Source organism: Colius striatus, chromosome 11 (assembly GCF_028858725.1).
Source record: "Colius striatus isolate bColStr4 chromosome 11, bColStr4.1.hap1, whole genome shotgun sequence".
Lineage (NCBI taxonomy): Eukaryota > Metazoa > Chordata > Aves > Coliiformes > Coliidae > Colius > Colius striatus.
The window spans coordinates 850,316-867,572 of NC_084769.1; the positions used below are offsets into that span (position 1 = coordinate 850,316).

Below are 17,257 nucleotides of genomic sequence, written 5' to 3' on the forward strand. Positions count from 1 at the left end.
CCTCCTGCTGCTGGTGGGATGCATGGCTATTTGCATCCATGGGCAGATGATGATGTGCATGAAGTAAAGAAGATGGGAAGGCATCAAGGCGCCTGTTTCCCTCGTGCCATCCTTAATATCCCACGGAGCAGCAGCTGACAGCACCAGAGTAAGTTGTGTTGGGGTGAGGTGTCAGGTCTGTGCCGTGATACTGCCCAGCACTGGGCCTGGGCAGCTCCTTCCACCCTGCATGTCCCCAGCCACAGACAGACAGACCTCTGTGGGCACTGAGGCAGCTCCTCTCCCCCATGTCCTTCCCTGCTGCGCTGCAGAGCCCAGCCTGGCACAGGAGCAGCTCTGGGGAGCTGGTACTGGCCACCACGGGGATCTGGGCTGGCCCCGGGACCACAGTTTGCACACCCTACCTGGTGTTCGCCTGCCAAAACTGGTCACTACAAGAAACCTGTCTTTTCCAGATGCCACCAGGTTAGAATCTCTTACAGTTCTGGATTTCCACACTAAGTTTAGATGCAAAATGTTTATTTCTTTTCTCCAAAGCAGGCAAGTTTTACACACACTTTGGGTTTCTGTCATCTTGAACACACCTTCCTCCAGTTTTAAACACCCTTGTGTAACTACAGTATTGCTGATGCAGCCTCTTTTTAACTTTTACAGACAGATCTGTCTTGAGCTGGGACTAAGCCTTGCAAATGCCATCCCAGAAAGCACCTGAGAATGCTGAGAGAATGCAGCCGGCAAAGGGAGAGGAGGTAAGAAGGAAGTTAGAATGCACCATCAACAAAAGGCTCCACTTAAGCAAAAACTTCTTTCCTGTTTCAGTGAGGGAGCCCTGGCCCAGGCTGCCCAGGGAGGGTCTGGAGGCTCCTTCTTGGGAGGCTTCCAAACCCTCCTGGATGCATTCCTGTGTGTCCTGATCCCTAACCCAGCTGGACATGGTCCTGTTCCCCCTGATCTAGGTGAGACCTGCTTTGGCAGGGGGTTTGGATTGGCTGATCTCTAAAACTCCCTCCCAATCCCCACCATTCCGTGATTGATTCCGTGATCAGCTGCAGCAGCTCCTTTGGCCATGTGCACTGCTTTAAGGATCAGTTTTCCATCTCCAGCAGCACTGAATATTGTTTTGACTTTCCTTGCTTGACATAAAGGCAATTATTTATTGGCAATGTTAAAGTAATAAATGGCAGTTCTGTATTGTACAGAGCAGACACAGCCCTCATTGTGCTATTCAGACTTGTTTATGTGCCCGTTGGCTTGTGGAAGGTCAGAGGTTTGCTGGTACTGTGGATTTGTTTGCAGCCGCCAGCTGCCCCCGGCCCTTGCAGCGGGCACCACGGCCCGTGCCCAGCACCACTGTGCCAGGGCAGCAGCAGGATGGGACAGGGCTGTGTCCAGCCAAAGCTGTGCTCAGGGGGCACAGAGCCTTCTGCTCGGCACAGGGCACACCAGAACCCTGAACATTTACCCCCCGGAGCAGGGCATTTTCTGGCAGAAAAGTGAGTGGCAACGGCGATTAGGATGTCCAGCTCTGGGATGGTGCAACTACAGACCCAGCCTGAGCCTGGAAAGAATTCCTCTCCGTTTCCACGGTGCCAGATGAGGGCTGATGGCAGGTGAGAAGTGGATCCTTTTGAGGGGTGGGAGCTGGGCCCAGCAGCTACGGGCACTGAACGCCAACGGAGTTAAACCACTGTGGTGGAAACTTGCCAGTTGCTACAACATCTGCCCCAGCTGCAGGGCACAGCAGCCAGCTCCAGCTCCTGCTGCTGCCTGCGCTGGCAGCGCACTGAACAGGGAAAATACATCGGGGGAAACTTGTGGTCTAGTTCCTCCCAAGGTGATGTTTTATGGCTTGGATTGGCAGTAACTTGGGCAGCAGAGCGCCCAGAAAGGGCCCAAACAGAGTTAACACACAGGGAAGAAGCTGCTTCTACTATCATTTATTACCTTTTCTTTAGAGTTCTTTTTTTAACCAAGCCAAGTGAGGCCTCCAACCGTGGCCACTTTGGCTCAGGGTACCCATGGGAGCACAGCACGACGTGCCATGTCCCTCCCTGCCACAGCTTGGGCAGCGTTTGTTCTCCCTGGGGAACACTGTGCCTGCTTCTCTCTGCAGCTCCTGGCCCTGCCTGCCGTGCCTCTCCTGTCCCTCACCTCACAGCCTGCACTGCCCCACACCCCCAGCCCGTGTCCCGAGGCGGGCTGCGCTCCCCGGCACCGTCAGCGGTGTGGGCTGAAGGCGCGGCCGCCCGGCGCCGTGGCTGCCGCACAGAATGCTCTTGTTTCTGGAAGATTGGGCTGACGGGTACAATCTGAACAGCTCTCAATATTGTGCAGCAGCAGGGCCGCAGCTCACTGCCAGCAGCCCCCAGGGCTGCTCCGGGCGTTCAGCGAGAGACACCGACAGGGAAGTGAGCATTTACAGGACCGGGGCAGGCGCGCGAGTGACAAGCCTGGCGATGGGATGTGACCGTGACATACGACCACTCGCTGCCTACTCCCTGACAAGTGATTGAATGGCAGCAAGCAGAATTTGATGAAATCCTTGCTGCTGATAAAAGATGACTGTACAAACAACATCCGTGTCATGCTCCTGATGGTGACTGCAGGCTAGGTGCGCTAAGGGAGAGAGACAACATCGGGAAGACAGCTGGAACAGGAGCCAACCGGGAAGGTCTCTTGGGCCAGGCAGCATTTTGGCAGACTCAGCCCGTCAGATGCTGTCAGCGCTGATCTGCCATGTGAGAGGTAAGTTGTATCAGGCCCTTCTTGAAAGTCAGAGGAGAGGTACAAGGGTTTTGTGAATGTGGGGCAGCGGGGCTGGGCTGTGGCACTCAGCCCCACTCTCTCAGAGGCCTGTGCAGGAGGAGACCCTCACCCCAGCGCAGGGCAGAAGTGTCACCTTCCCCGTGGACAGCGTGGCTGTGCCAGGAGCAGCCTCCCACAGTGAGATATCCCAGCAGACACAAAGGAGGAACCTGTTACACACCCTGGCTCTCACCATCCTGCCACAGCACAACTCATTGTCCTATCAAACCCATCCCTTCAAAAACTGGTGACAGCTGCTGGGGATAAAGTTTCACAGAAAGAAACAAATGTGCCAGTGGCAGTAATTTCAGTGTGAGCCTCAGTGTGCAGAGCCTGGCTGTGCCCTGCAGCATAGGCTCTGCCACTGCTGAGTCGGGAGAGGCCTCACCATGCTGTGCCCACCTCTGCAATGGTGCCCCTGCACCACAAGTACACACACATAGAGTCACACACATAAGTGTGCATGCACACACAGCTGTTCTGCAGCCCCTGCTTCAGCTTGTCTGTTGGGCAGCTATTGACCCACATTTGCCTCTCATTATTAAAAGAAGGCTTTTCCGATAAGCAATTGACTCCCAGTGAAACCCTGATGCTCATCTGTCAGAGGCAACGGGTCCCGCTGGGCAGGATCCTGCTGACAGACCCAGCACGGGCATGTCAGATGGATTTTTTAAATGCCTTGGTCAATAAACTCCCATTTTCCATGGAAGAAGCAGCAGCCCAATTTGCTGTTTACAGACTGCAGAGCCCATCAAGTATGGCTGTAGCTTAAGCTGTTGTCTGGTGTCCAGGGGAAACTGATGAAGGTTCGATTATAGTAGGACGAGGGACTTCAGAAAATATTTCCATTTAATAATACAGAAAACTATTTGAGTTTTTGCCAACACCTCCCACAGTGAGGGAGAAACACGGCTGCCTCTGCCACCCTTCCAGCAGATGTGCTGCTCCTCGTGTCCCCACCTCTCAATATGCTGGTTCAGATTACAGGTTTCAGTTATCATTTGGAAATGAACGCCCAGGTTTGTAATTGCTGCCACAAGTCGCACAGATGTCCTTGCTGAATTCACAGGATGGAAACACGGCCTTTCTGGTTCGACTGCCTTCCCTTCAGTCTGCATAGTAATTGCCAAAGTGCCACTTTTGATAAGGATTTGCAGAGTCACAGGCATTCAGCCTCAGGGCTTTGTGAGAGGGATCCACTTCCAAGCACGCTGGCTGCTGGAGGTGCTCTGAGACAATGTGGTCCGTCTGCAGGGGAGAGAGAGAAAGGGCTTTAGGAAGGCTCAGGCTTTGGGACTCATGCAGCAGCTCCATTTTTCCACTGAGAAAGCTTGATTCTTTCTGCTTGATTCTTTCTGTTTGCATTTCTCTAATATGCAGCATCTCTTCGCTGCCTCACAGGACTTTTGTCAGGGATCCAAAGCTTGCTGCTGCTGCTGAGACAGGAGCTCACCACAGCTTCTGTGCTTCGTGGTGGTGCCCTCACGGGAAAAGGGCAGCTTGGCTCTCTCACTGCCAGAGAGGTCATCACCACGCAAAGGAAACCACTCCCCATGGTATTTGCTACACAGGGGCCTGATTTTTGTGTTTTGGAGTTCCTTGGCTGATGAACTCAAAGCACATTTACTGAGCTGAAAAGGACGTTACACAATTCAGAACTGAAGGTCAAAAGCTGGGGCAGTACCTTGGATCATGAAAGAATGAAGGGTCTGGGCAGCCTCCATCGTTCTGCTTTCCACATATGCTTGGCTGTGCCTGCGCAGCCCCTGTGGCCAGCAGCATGGTGCTGCTCACTGATGGTGTGAGCAGTTTCCCTGGCCCCGCTCTGAGCTGCAGCGCTCCCACGGTCAGCTGGCTCACACCCTGACGCACTGCTCCTGAGTGACCTGCAGAGTGCTGCCTGGGCAGACACTGCTGCTCTGTGCACACAGCAGATGCATGTCACTGACACCACACACTGACTGCGACCTCAGAAGGCAAAGCCCCCTAATTCCTTCAGTCAGCATTCACCAGCCCTGGAGCTGCTCCTCAGATTTCCCCTTGCTGGGCCAGACCCACGCAGCCTGGGCACTGCAGCATTCTGGCTCTGAGAGCTTCGTGTTTGCAGACTAAAGAGGAAGTGGTGGATGTGATGAGTGCATAGCTCAGCTACGTTCTTTCTTTTATAAATTAAGAGTATTTCTTCCTTAAGCATGAGGTGTGCCATTTCATAACATTTCAGACTACTGCTTACAGCCAGGCTGACAGATACAGTTGTGGCTCTTGCTTTTTGCGGTGCAGGTAATAACTGTAAGTATACACTCTCATCTTACCATAGAATCGTATCCTAGAGATCATCCAGTCCAACCTCCCTGCCAAAGCAGGATCACCTAGATCAGGTCGCACAGGAACGTGTCCAGATGGGTCTTGCAGACCTCCTGAGAAGGAGCCCCCACACCCTCCCTGGGCAGCCTGGGCCAGGGCTCCCTCACCTCACAGTAAAATAGTTTTTCCTTATGTTTAAATGGAACAGCGTTTCCATTGCAGCTTCTTTCCATCACCCCTTGTCCTGTCACTGGATACAGCAAAGTGCTGCCCCAACCTCCTGACATCCACCATTGAGATATTTGTAACTATTAATGTGGGGGGATCCCCGCAGCCTGCTCTCGCCAGAAACCTTTTGTGTTAAAGCCCACGGTGAGCTGAAGGCCGATGGATACAGGTAATGCCCACCGAGCGCTGGGGGTGGTTTTGGTGCAGCTGCGGCACGCTGAGCCGTGGCAGGGACCGTGGCCGGGCTGCCATCGCGTCACTTACCAGCTCTGTCCGGGAGGCGGCCAGGGAGCGGTGCAGCCACGTCGGGCTGTGGCTCCCGGCCCTGCAGCGGCGCAGGCCCAGCGCTCCCGCGCCGCCGGACGGGGCAAGGCAGAGCTCTCCGTGCTGGATCAGCCTCAGCCACGTGTAGTTGAACTCCTGGTGCTGTGGGCAGAGAGCAGAGAGCTGTGACACCGCTCAGGGCCGCTGGCAGGGCTGGCAAGCAGCTGGCAGAGGCTCCCAGGCAGAAGCTCTCCTCCCCTGCCCTCACCTAGGACTGAGGCATGAGGGAAGCCCTGATCCATGGGAAGACCCTTCCTATGGCTTTGTTGAGCTAAAAAGCTCAGGACAGCTCTGGGAGCAACTCCTGATGCTGCAGCCCAGGCCCCACACCTGACTGCTGGGTGCTCCCCGGCACTGCCACTCGCACGCTACACCCCGGCAAAGGGACGAATGTCAGCACCGGGCCCCACCACGCGCCCGTCCTGAGCCATCAGCACTGCCTGGGGAGCTGCCCAAGAAACGCAGCTCACAAACCCAGGCTCGTGTTTCAACACTTCACTCCCACATGCAGGCTCATGGCTTCAGCAAACTTTCCTACTCCAGCTCAGTCTGGGGCTCTGGGGTTGTTGCTTGGCTACAGGCTTTGCAAAGAGGCCATCCCTGCCCCTCGCTGCTCCCTGGCACCGTCCCTGTGAGGGAGGGTCACCGTGGGGGTACAGGGGCTCTGTGCCGTGCCCCAAAGGCAGCAGAGTGCCCCTCAGGGTGCAGGGTATCCTTACCTTGTTGTTAACATCACACTCCTCAAAAGCCAGCGTGGTGTTTTCCACAGCCATGCATCCTGCCGAGGCTGCGTTAACAAGCTGGAAAAGAGCAACGAAATGCAAATGTAGACATAAATTGCCAAGAAAGAGGAGAAGTTGTTAGTCTTCAGTTAACCCCCTGGAGTCCCAGGACATTGATTACTACTGCCCACTTCACGGAGCACAGCAGACACGAGGCGTCACAGTCCCTGGGGAGTGCATGAACACACATCTGGTGCACAACACGTGTTTTCCTACTGAGAGGAGGCTGACATTGGCCCTTACCAGAAATGTTCAAAGCTGGATGAGACACGTTCTTTTCTGGCTTGCTTTTTTTGGATGTAGCTCATGTTCCTGCTCTGCACATCCCCAAAACCACAGCTCCCACCATCACAATGCAGAGCCCCCTCCCATGGGTGAGCAGTGCTCGGGGCTGCTCACACCTCCTTGCACACACCACTCCTCCTCCTGTCAACACCTCTGAAGAATTTGTGAGTTAACCCTGGTGAATAAATAAGTCATTCACAAAAGAGTTCAGGAGTAACTCCGGGCAGCACTCAGAGGAGATGGAGTTTGCAGAGCTGGCTGAAAAGCACATTTCCTGCCCTATTAAACTTGGGGAATGACAATAAAAGGGTGATGCTGGAGACCAGAACCAGGACAAAGCAAGGCAACACCTTGAGCATCTTCACAAATAGCTTTTGCCATTGCAGTTACAACTAGACTGCAATTAACACTGTACCTTCTCTGGGCAGAATCATCCAGGTCTCTGAACGTTCAGAGCAGCTGAAATTCTGCTGAGGCTCAGGGCTGGGCCAAAATCAGAATCCGAGTTTTATTCCTGTGTAATTCACCCTTTAATGTTGGTGAAGAGACTCTGAACACCTGTGGAGCAGCTGCACAAGCAGGACCCGGTGCCAGACAGGACAGAGCTGGAGCAGAAACGGAGCCTGACCCCGTTGTGCTCCGCAGTCACCCGGCCAGGGAGGGGCTTATGGAGGCAGCACCGAGCACTCGATCCCAGACGGAACCTGCGGGTGTTTTCTGCGCTGGAGAACGCCAGCGCTGCCGCCTCGCTCCTGTCCCAGCGCGGAGGAAAGGCGGCTTCTGCTGCTCTCTGCTGGCAGCACCGCAGCGGTACAGACCCTGCCTGCCCTGCCAGGCGCCCGCAGCCGCCCTCACAAGGCTTTCCTGCTGCTGTGGGCAGCGTGCGGGTAGGGAAGATGCTGCCCCTCCCGCAGCCCCCTGGCCGGGGCTCTTGCACGGTCAGCTCAGCCGCGGTTTATAAACCAAGGCAGCTTTCCACCAGGAAACTGTCCCTTGGAACTGTGACCTATTTCTAAAGCCACTGGGGAACCCAAACTGCTGGGACACATTAAACCGTCACCAAACGCCGGGGAAGTGACTCAGAGGCAGCAGGCTGGGATGCTTCTGAGACACGAGCCAGCTGCTGGACGCGTTTAAAGGAAGGGCAGACAGTCCTCTGGGTACGTACCAGCCCGCTGGCTTTGACCAGGGGAGCTTCCAGGTCCGGGTAGACGTTCTCCAGGTACCAGCGGAAGCTTCTGCACTGCAGCTTCTTCCGCAGCTGGATTTGCTGAGTCAGGTCGCCGACGTCCAGCTGCTTCAAGACCAAGTGGTACGCGTGGCCATAGAATAACTCCTTGTACTCGTCCAGCCAGACCTCTGCAACACGGGCCAAGTTCCTCTCCACTGTCCTCACCCGGTCTTTCGGGAAGGAGTAAGGATTGTCGTTCCTGAAAATGTGCCCAACTCTGGAGCACGGAACAATCTCAATCTCCCCTCCGCACATCCAGACCTGAGGAGCAGAGGTTGCTTTGGTAGAAAGACGTTGGGTGCTGGCTTTGTGAAGCCAGAAGGGAAGCAGGAAACCAAACTGGCAGGAGAGGGGGTCTGGAGCAGGGGGCTGTCCCTGAGGGCGGCCCTGGCTGAGCCGGGCTGTCAGGGGTGCAGGTCTGTGACAGTGACATACCTTGAATGAAAGCTCCATATTTTCACCTCCCCAAACATCCAGCCCTGGGTCGTACGTTCCCAGCTCAAAGAAATACTTCTTATCGATGGCAAAGAGGCCCCCTGCCATGACCGGGCACCTGGGAACAGAGGCCAGCGGCGTGTCAGGCAGCCAGGATGCGCCTGTCCCTCAGGAGGGAACCGTGGAGCAGCTGGGGGCTACGAAACGCTCGGGGACGGGACCCGAGCCTGCACCTCAGAGACAGCCAAGACCACCCGAGATGTCACTTTGCTGCAGGCTGACAGATGCAACATTAAAACAAGATATCTGGGTGGCTTTACCCGGTCTGAGAGCTGTAATGGGGCACAGAACTAAAACACCAGGAGCACACTGCCCTGGCCCTGGTGGCACCAGTGAGAGGTGGCTGTGCCACAGCACAGAGGGGCTGGTGGGCTCTGCCCATGCCCGCCGCTGTGACTGCCCACAGGGTACCGCTGCCTCTGCAGTCCTTGCCAGCAAAGGAGCCACGTTCAGCCTCGAAGGAGCCTTTGTGGCTGCACTGTTAGCAAAGGAAGGGGTTGGCTCACAAAGCTCTCACATTTGTCCTTTCTTACCGTATTATATCAGTCTCCTTCATTTGATTTTTCTCGACGACCTCTTGTGGGATCTGCCTCCATCCAAAATTCATTGGCCACGTGAAAACCCCACGCTGAAAGCTGTCCACGGTCATGTAGCTAAACAGAGACAAGATCCAGATGACTAATTCTGAGTCACACTCCTGATTGAAATGTCACCCTTAATGAGTGAAGATGAGTATCTGTACATAATTAAACCAGGATTTTAACAAGTTTCATCAGGAATCCTCTTCATGTACCAAAAGTCATGAAAAAGGGAAAAAGTGTGTGTGATAAATGAAGGGGCCACGTCCACTACTAATGTGAATTGCTGGTGTGCAGCAACGTTATGTATCTCTTGTGAAATGCTGACGAAGGGCAGCTGGGAGGTCTGGACCTGTGTCTTCCTCTAATTAGTAAGCTGGTGGTCCCAGTAAGAGGCTCTGCCCAGGCCCCTGGCAAGGACTCTGTGTTTCCCAGGGGTGTGAGCCGCCTCACCTCATGTCCTTGTCGCTGATGACCTCGATGACGGGGCAGGCGACCTTGGCCCGGCTCAGGCGGACTCTCTCCAGCAGCGGCTCCAGCCACCCCACGTTGCACTCCACATGTGAGTCCAGGAAGGTCAGGACGGTGCCTGCAGCAGAGCCCAGGGCGGCATCAGGCCTCAGGTGCCCCGGCCGCAGCCCGCGCCGGTCTCCCCACAGGCTCCGGGAGCTGCCGGCAGTGCCACAGCCCGCTGCAGCTCCCCGTGCCCTCCTGGCCCTAGCCCAGAGCCCGTTTTCACTGCCTGGCCATCGGGGCCTGCGAGGCAGCTCCCACAGCAGCGGCTGTCTGGGTGCAGAGGCAGCCTGCCCAGGGCTGCCATGGCGATGCCAGCTGGGGATCCTGCTGCTGCTGTCAGGGCTGCCGAGGGGCCGGGCGAGCTGCAGCTCATCCCACACCTCTCACACCGAAAAGCTGCCCTCAGCTCACGGGGAGGGGACTGAAACCCAGCACTGGCCTCAGCAGGGCACAGGCAGGGATGAAAAACATCTTCCATCCTACCCTTGGCGACCTCTGCTCCCGCCAGCCTTGCCCGAATGAGACCGTGCCTCTCCTTCAGATGGAGGATCTTCACCTTTGGGAACCGCGACATGTATTTGTCCAGCTTCTCCTTGAGGTACTCTGCAGAGGAGAAAGAGAGAGTGAGGCTGACTTTCCCGTTCCACATCCACCTCCAGGTGAAGGCAGATTTTCCTGGAAGCATCTCCAGGACACAGCAGGAGCCTCAGGTCTGGGCTGTGAATATCTGGGCACAGCTGCAGGGCTTCTGGTGCATGGTGCCACAGCCTGAACCTGCCCTCCAGTGAAACCCCCAGGCATGTCAGTGCCAGCAGGTTCAGCCTGAAGGTGATGAGTTTAAAGGTGTCTGTTGGAGACACTCTGTGTCTTGGTGCTGGGTGTGCTGGTGGTGCTGGGACTTACCCTGGGCTGTGTGGCTGCCCTGGCCCTGCTCCTCCAGAGGACAGGGCTGTGGTGGCGGTATTGCCTCTGGCTCCTGGTGCAGCTCCTGCTCCGCATGGGTGCAAACCCAGCACTGGGCGAGCACAGGCACTCACAGCACTCAGAGATGGGAAAGCACAGAGCAGGGAGTGCAGGGCTTCAGCCACAGGCCACGAGCCAAGTACCAGTGGCCTCACTGGGGTAGTTCCTGGTCCAAAGCAGGTGCTGAAGGGCTGTTCAAAGACTTTTTCTTCAGTGTACTATAATTGCAATTATAGTACAGGCTTTTCTGGTTGAAGAGTTTTTTGTCTTTGCCTAAAAAAACTGTGCTCCACAAATGTCTCAATATTAATTGTATTCACAGGATCATTCTGGTTGGAAAAGCCCTTGAAGCCCTCCCCGCACACTGCCAAGCCCACCACTAACCCACGTCCCTCAGTACCTCAGCTTTGCAATAGCTCTACAAATTTCTCAATATCAAGCACATGTAAAGACTCCATTTGGCTTTACACTGCAGGAGGGTTTGCTGTGGCACTTCTCTACTTTTCAGGTGGCTTTTGTCATGGTTTCCCACAGCCTTGGAGGCAGCTGGTGGTAAAGTCCGAGGAAAAAGAGGGTGTGAGGAAGGTGTTTGAGGAGACTCGAGCACTGCTGACACTTTGTGATTTTCTCCAGGAGCATATAACTGTTTGCATTTCAGAAGCCAGTTAAAAGCTTTGAAAGGGCCCAAAGAAGAAACACTGGTGGGCACATTTGCTGTAGCTGGTTGCTGCTGCCACGTGGGTGACAGCGGTGCTGAGCACAGCTCTCCATGGGCAAACCCCACGTTCCAGGTGTTCACAGGCTAACCAGCAGATACAAAGCGATGCCATGGGGAGAAAGTACAGAGGAAACTTGAAAAGATGCTTTTGAGGTGAAATGGCATGAACATGTTTTAAGGACTGGTTTAAAAATGAGCGAACTGAGCCGTCCTCCTCTTGTTTGCACCTACAGCTCTGCCTCACCATAAGCTCGGTGTACACGTGGCACAGGCTCTGAGCCCCGTCTGAGACAGCGCCTTCCCCAAAGAACCAGCAGTCGGAAAATTACATCACTCCTCAATTTTTTAAGGGCTGAAGTCAGCAGAGAGCCAAATCATTACAAAGCAGAGGTCCAATATCATCTGAAATGCCTGAGCACGCACGCAGAGCCACTGTGGCTGTGCAGATGCCTGGCTCACCACTGCTTCACTGCAGCCACCCCGCTCCCTGAGCTACCTGAGGAATGGGTGCTGTTCCTCCCCTGCCACCTGTGCTGCAAACACAGGCACTTGTCTGGGAACTGCACAGAGGAGGGGGTCGGCATCTGTTTTATAAAAGAACGAGGCCTCAGGTGGGTCAGGTGTGACTGAGCTCCCTGATGCTCCTGGGCTGCAGTACCTCAGCCAGCCCTGACACGCAAAGAGCACACGAGGGAAACTGAGTGATGGGAACAGAGCAGCTCAGTCAGCAGGGACGGGAGAGATGTCAGCTACAAAGGGATTATTACTGTGAATGTGAGGAAGCCCTGGCCCAGGCTGTTCAGGGAGGGTGTGGAGGCTCCTTCTCAAGAGGTTTCCAAACCTGGAAATGTTCCTGTGCCCCCTGAGCGGGGGGAACCTGCTTTAGCAGAGGGTTGGGCTGGAGCAGCTCTGCAGGGCCCTTCCCACCCCTAAAATCCTGTGACTCTGTGAAAGTCTGTCAGGGTGTTGGGCAGGTGCCACAGCTCAATCCACCACAGCCACCCTCATCTCCCATCTGGCCTCTGATCCCCCTCATCTGGAAAGATAACAGTGCAGGCTGAGGAAATGCTGCAATACATCGACAGGAGAAAACACAATTTCTCTCTACTATTCAGAATTGAATTACAGAGAACAAATTGTATTTTGGCCTCAAGTTATATTAGTTTCATAAAGGTACCAGAAGCTTCACCCACCTTTGGTGCTGAAGTCGTCCACCAAAATGACTTCTTCAATCAGGTGGGGCGGGGATCTGCTGAGGACGCTGTGAACGGAGCGGAGGAGGGCGGACCACACTTCATCCACAAAGCACATGATGATGGTGGTGGTCGGGAGGTCGTCGTGAACCCGCTGCTCAGAGCACCTGCAACAGCAACATGGGCTCACAGGTTGTGCTCCTGGAAATCTCCAGGCTCAGTGTGTGCTGGAGGTGTGCAGGCACAGGAGAAATGTGGAATACAGAGGCAACGCTCTGCAATGGGATTGTGTCGGGAGCGGGAGTAGAGGGGTGAGCAAGGGGAAGTCCTCTCATGGGCAGCCCCGAGGGAGAGTATACGCTCCCTCTTTCTAACAGTGACCCCTTCTGACACCTTGCCCCTGGGTGATGATCTCTCTTCTCTATGAGCAAGGAGTGCAAAGGGTCTGGCTCTGAGGCTGACCCCAGCTCTGAGCCACTGGCCTTGGGGACTCCCGCAGGGAAAGGATCCTGCACTGCTCCAAGCACTCACAGGCCTGGGATCCCAGGCTGTGTGAGACAGCCTCATTGCAAGAAAAGAGTCAGTATTCTGTTCAAAATCAGGGAGATGGCCATTTCCTTCCAGGAAGGGTCACTGGGCACAGCAACCTGTCAAACACGCAGAGAGTGAGGAAGAGCTGCCCAGCCCAACTCCCACACCTCACGTGGGGGATCAGGCAGTATGGGAAGAGTCAAGCACCCAAATGCCACGTCTGATGGTGCTGGCAGGCCCTCTCCCTGACAGCCTGAGGCTCCCTGCTCCACAAGCACCTGCGTTTCATGCCGTGAGCACCCAGCCGTGAGCACCCACAGCTCCCAGGGCTGCCCCGGCCGGCCGAGCCCTCCTCCCCTCTCCAGCTGCCAGCAACACGCACCAGCAGCCCTGAGGACAGAGAATTTCTTTTGAGTCTACGGGTTTGCTGTTTTATTCTGCGACAGCCAAAAACCACGTCAGCTGGGTCAGGCCCATGTCTTTGGTGTTTGAACAGAAGGTCCATGAGCAGCTTTTCTCATCTTGCACTTGCAATTCAAGCCCTGGGGCACTGGCAGGGTCCCCTCCGTCTCCTACCTCCTGAGGATCTCCAGGCCTGCAGGATGCTTCATTCCACAATACCCACGGGTTGCTGCCTCTTGCTTGCTCGCCCTGGTCTAACAGCAGCAGCTTCTTCTCCCTTCTCCTTCCACAGCAGATGTCCTGCAGGCAGGACAGGCACCAGCCTGTCTGCAGGTGCCGAGGATGAATTTCTCAGTGGTGAAAACACTGTTCACTGCCGTCGACAGAAAACAGGGACAGGTGTACAGGAGCACATGAGAAACGGACTTCTTCCTGCATCTCACTGAAGAGGCACCGGGCTTCAGCTGGTGCTGGGGCTCGGGTGCTCAGGGCAGTGCCCAGCTCAGACCATGGGGTGTTTTGAAGAAAATTCAGCAGTATTCCAGGGATTCTCAGCTAATCAGTGAAAATAACCCCAGAATCTCTCTGTCACAGCCTTTGGGGCATCTCTTCTCCTTTCTGTAAGCTGGCTCACCTCGGGCAGCCAGGGTTGGTCTGTGTGTACCGGTGTCAGTGCAGAGAAGGCAGGGGCTGAAAGGCTGGGGAGGTCCCTGGCGAGAAGACGGAACAAGGGGCAGCAACACTTGGAGAAAAGTCCTACACGGTGAAACTCTTCCTGCATACATTTCTGCAGAGGCCGGTGCTTGCCAGCACCAGCACAGTAAAGCTGAGAAGGCAGCGAGCACTGCACACAGGTCACGGCTGTGGCAAGTTCCTTGTTGGCCAGGTTCCAGTGTCTAGTCCAGTACTTCATCAGGGATCACAAGAGGAACTGGAGCTTAAACTGGGAGAGACCAGAAGACTCCAGCAAATAGTTACCGTGCCATTTGATTGTTGAGCTGCCCCGGCGCTGTGCGTGGCACCAGCCCACGTGCTCAGGCAGTGCCGGGCCCTGTTTGGCCAAGGCGTTGCCGTGCTGGCAGTGCCCTCCCCGGGCCTGTGTGATAGGGGACACGCTGCAGGCAGCGGGACAGGGGGTCTGGGGAGGGGATTCTGCTCCACAGCTCCGAGGCTTGGCTGTCAGACGACAGCACGGTGCTGGCGCTGCGCACACGTGGCTCCTGCAGCTGGCATCCTCCGCACACCAGCTCTGCTTGTCGCTCCTTCCCTGCCCGCCCTGTGCCCATGCAGTGCCCCACTGGCTCCCCAGCGAGCACTGCCAGCGCCGTGGCGATGCCTGTGGCATGGGGCACAGCACAACTCCCATCCCGTCATGCTCATGACCTGCTAGCATGCGAGGAGGGACTCGGGAGGATGTCTGTGTGAGGCAAGTCTCACCTGCCAAAGGATGAGATGTCTGCAGCAGGAAGAGCTGAACCTGCCACTCACCTCAGCCGGCACCATCCCCGTGCGCTCCCTGCAGCCGTCCAGGCGCAGCAGCTCCAGAGCAGGAGCCCTTCCAGCCCCTCACCCTTCCCTCAGCCAGGTGCTGCCCACTCCTCAACCCCTTCATTTCTACGCAGACTGTGGGGAGAGGGCATCCTTCCTGAAGTGCAATACTGAGATTTACAGAACCAGCTGTTTCCTGAGGATAGCTGTAACTTCACGACAGTTTTCCAATCAAAACTCTGTGTCCTTCCCCATGTGTGCCCACAGACCTGAGTCCCAGAGCCACCTCTGCAGGGATGGCACCAATACAGGCTCACATCAAGGATGGCTCCCAGGAGCATCTCCTGGGCCACCTCAGCTGCAGGCCCTTGGATCATACCAGTACTCAGCACATGCCCTTGTCTGTCCCCGAGGCTTTTGGAGTCAGAGGAGGCTGTGGGGTGCCTGTGCCTCAGGGGAAGGGCAGCAGCAGCCTGCAGGAGTGACAGCATGCCTGGGCAGGGGAGGCTTCTGCTGCCCAGACAAATACATGGAGTGCAGGAGTGCTCCAGGAACCAAACATGTAAATATCAAACCAAACAGTGCTCAGTGCTGCACGCCATAAACCAGTCAAAACGGCCTGAGCCTCACTACCCGCCTCGTGCCCCAGCCTCCTTCCACAACAGCACTTAGCAGGCTAAGATCATGGGCAAATTTCACCAGGTTTTATGTTTAGAAACAAGCTGCTCTCACCTGAAAAGGCAAAAGCCATCCCACAGCTATGAGCAAAGCCTCGGTGTGCCCCAGGGCCCTCCCAGGGCTGTGGAACAGGTTCCCAGGGTGCGGCGCAGGTGTTTGTGCAAGGGAAGCAGATCTTACCCAGCAGATGTTTGTGCAAGGGAAGCAGCTCGTACCCAGCAGGTGTTTGTGCAAGGGAAGCAGATCTTACCCGGCAGGCCTGGTGTCCATTATGGCTCGGTCTATGGGGATCAAATCGCTGAGGTAGACATTGAAGTTTCCTTCTTTCCATCGACTTTTGGCTTCCTCTTGTTTACCATCAGGGACTGCAACAGGGTGCCCAAACTGGCCAGGAGCTTGGGGGTCTCTCGGGGCAAGCGTCGCATCCACGGACAAGACCTTGTGCATGCCCAGGCTGTGGCTGTCCACTCGCTTGGGTCCATCTCTGCCGGTGGCACGTGCCCCGGGAGCTGTTCCCTGCATTGCACCCAGCCGCCAGCTCCGGCCGCCCAGTGCCACAGCCCTGCTGACGGCATTTGCATCCATGGCCCCAGTGATGACATTCACATCCACGGCCCCAGTGGTGGCGTTCACATCCAGTGCCACGGCCCCAGTGATGGCATTCACATCTCGTGCCACAGTCCTGATGATGGTATTTGCAGCCAGTGCCACGGCCCCAGCGATGGCATTCACATCCACTGCCACGGCCCCAGCGACGGCGTGCGCAGGATGGGCACCGTTGCCATTTTTGTCAGCGAGTTGCCACTCTTTGTGCTCTTCTTGTCTCTTGGTGATGTTTCGTGCAGAGTCGGGGGCAGGATGTGAGGCTGCCGGGCTGCCGGCTCCGAGTCCCTCTTTGCTAACAAGGACAAAGTGATTTTCGGAGGAAGTTGCTTTCTGGCGCACTTTGGCATCACCTTGCCCAGGCGCGGCTCCCGGCCCGGCAGCCCGTGGCAGCAGGCTGGCTCTGCCCGCTGTGCCGGCCGCTCGCTGCCGATTCTCGCTCTCTGCTGCCGCGTCCCCGAGCGGGGCTGGCGGGGCAGGCTCGGTGCGCCCGGGCGCCGGCGGGGATGGGGAAGGGGGCTCGTCGGGAGACCGCGGGGCCTCTGCCCGGGACGGCGGTGCCTCTCGCACCCGGGCTCTGCTTCCAGTGGGGTCCGTCACGAACCCCTTCGCCGCCTTCGAGGGGGCTTTGCTAGCTGCTGGTGCCGCTGCAGCCCCTGCCCCGCCTCCCAAGCCGACCACCGGCCGCGGCGGGGCCAGCCGGGCCCCCGGGGCAGGGAGCCCCGCTCCCGCGGGGCCGGCGGCCGGGGCGCTGGGCGGCCGGGGGGGCTCCGCGCGGGCTGCCCGGGCCGTCGCTCCGCGGAGCCCCGCGGGGTCGGGCCGGGGGCTGCCCGCCGCCGCCCCGAGGCCGCGCCGCAGCCCCGCCCGCCCCTGCCCGCGCCCCGCCGCCTCCTTCAGCAGCCGCCCGCCGGCGTCGCCGAGGGAGAGGCGGAGCGCGGCCATGTCGAGGAGCAGCCAGACGACGGAGGCGGCGAAGACGAATGCCAGCGCCCGCCCGCTGCCGCGGAACAGCCGCCGCAGCCCGTTCATCCCCGGAGGCCGCGGCGGGCGGGCGCGGGAGCAGCCGGGGCGCACGCCGTGCCCGGAGGGAGCGGGGAGGCGGGCGGGGGCCGGGCCGGGCCGCTCTCGCCCCA

At 57.0% G+C, this 17,257-nt stretch overlaps 1 protein-coding gene across 2 annotated transcripts; it reads right to left on the reverse strand.

Annotated features, from left to right (window-relative positions):
- Positions 1-3,636: 3,636 nt before the first annotated feature.
- GALNT5 (polypeptide N-acetylgalactosaminyltransferase 5) lies at positions 3,637-16,755 on the reverse strand. Of its 2 annotated transcripts, XM_062004823.1 has the most exons (10): positions 15,772-16,755; positions 12,423-12,589; positions 10,032-10,151; positions 9,486-9,621; positions 8,988-9,107; positions 8,395-8,512; positions 7,897-8,220; positions 6,381-6,461; positions 5,602-5,763; positions 3,637-4,053 (listed from the first exon to the last, which is right to left on the reverse strand). In XM_062004823.1, the coding sequence occupies exons 1-10, from the start codon at positions 16,104-16,106 to the stop codon at positions 3,913-3,915; spliced, it is 1,704 nt and encodes a 567-aa protein (XP_061860807.1). In that variant the 5' UTR covers positions 16,107-16,755; the 3' UTR covers positions 3,637-3,912. The 2 variants fall into 2 exon arrangements, with proteins under 2 accessions (XP_061860807.1, XP_061860808.1); XM_062004824.1 differs by lacking the exon at positions 6,381-6,461.
- Positions 16,756-17,257: the final 502 nt, after the last annotated feature.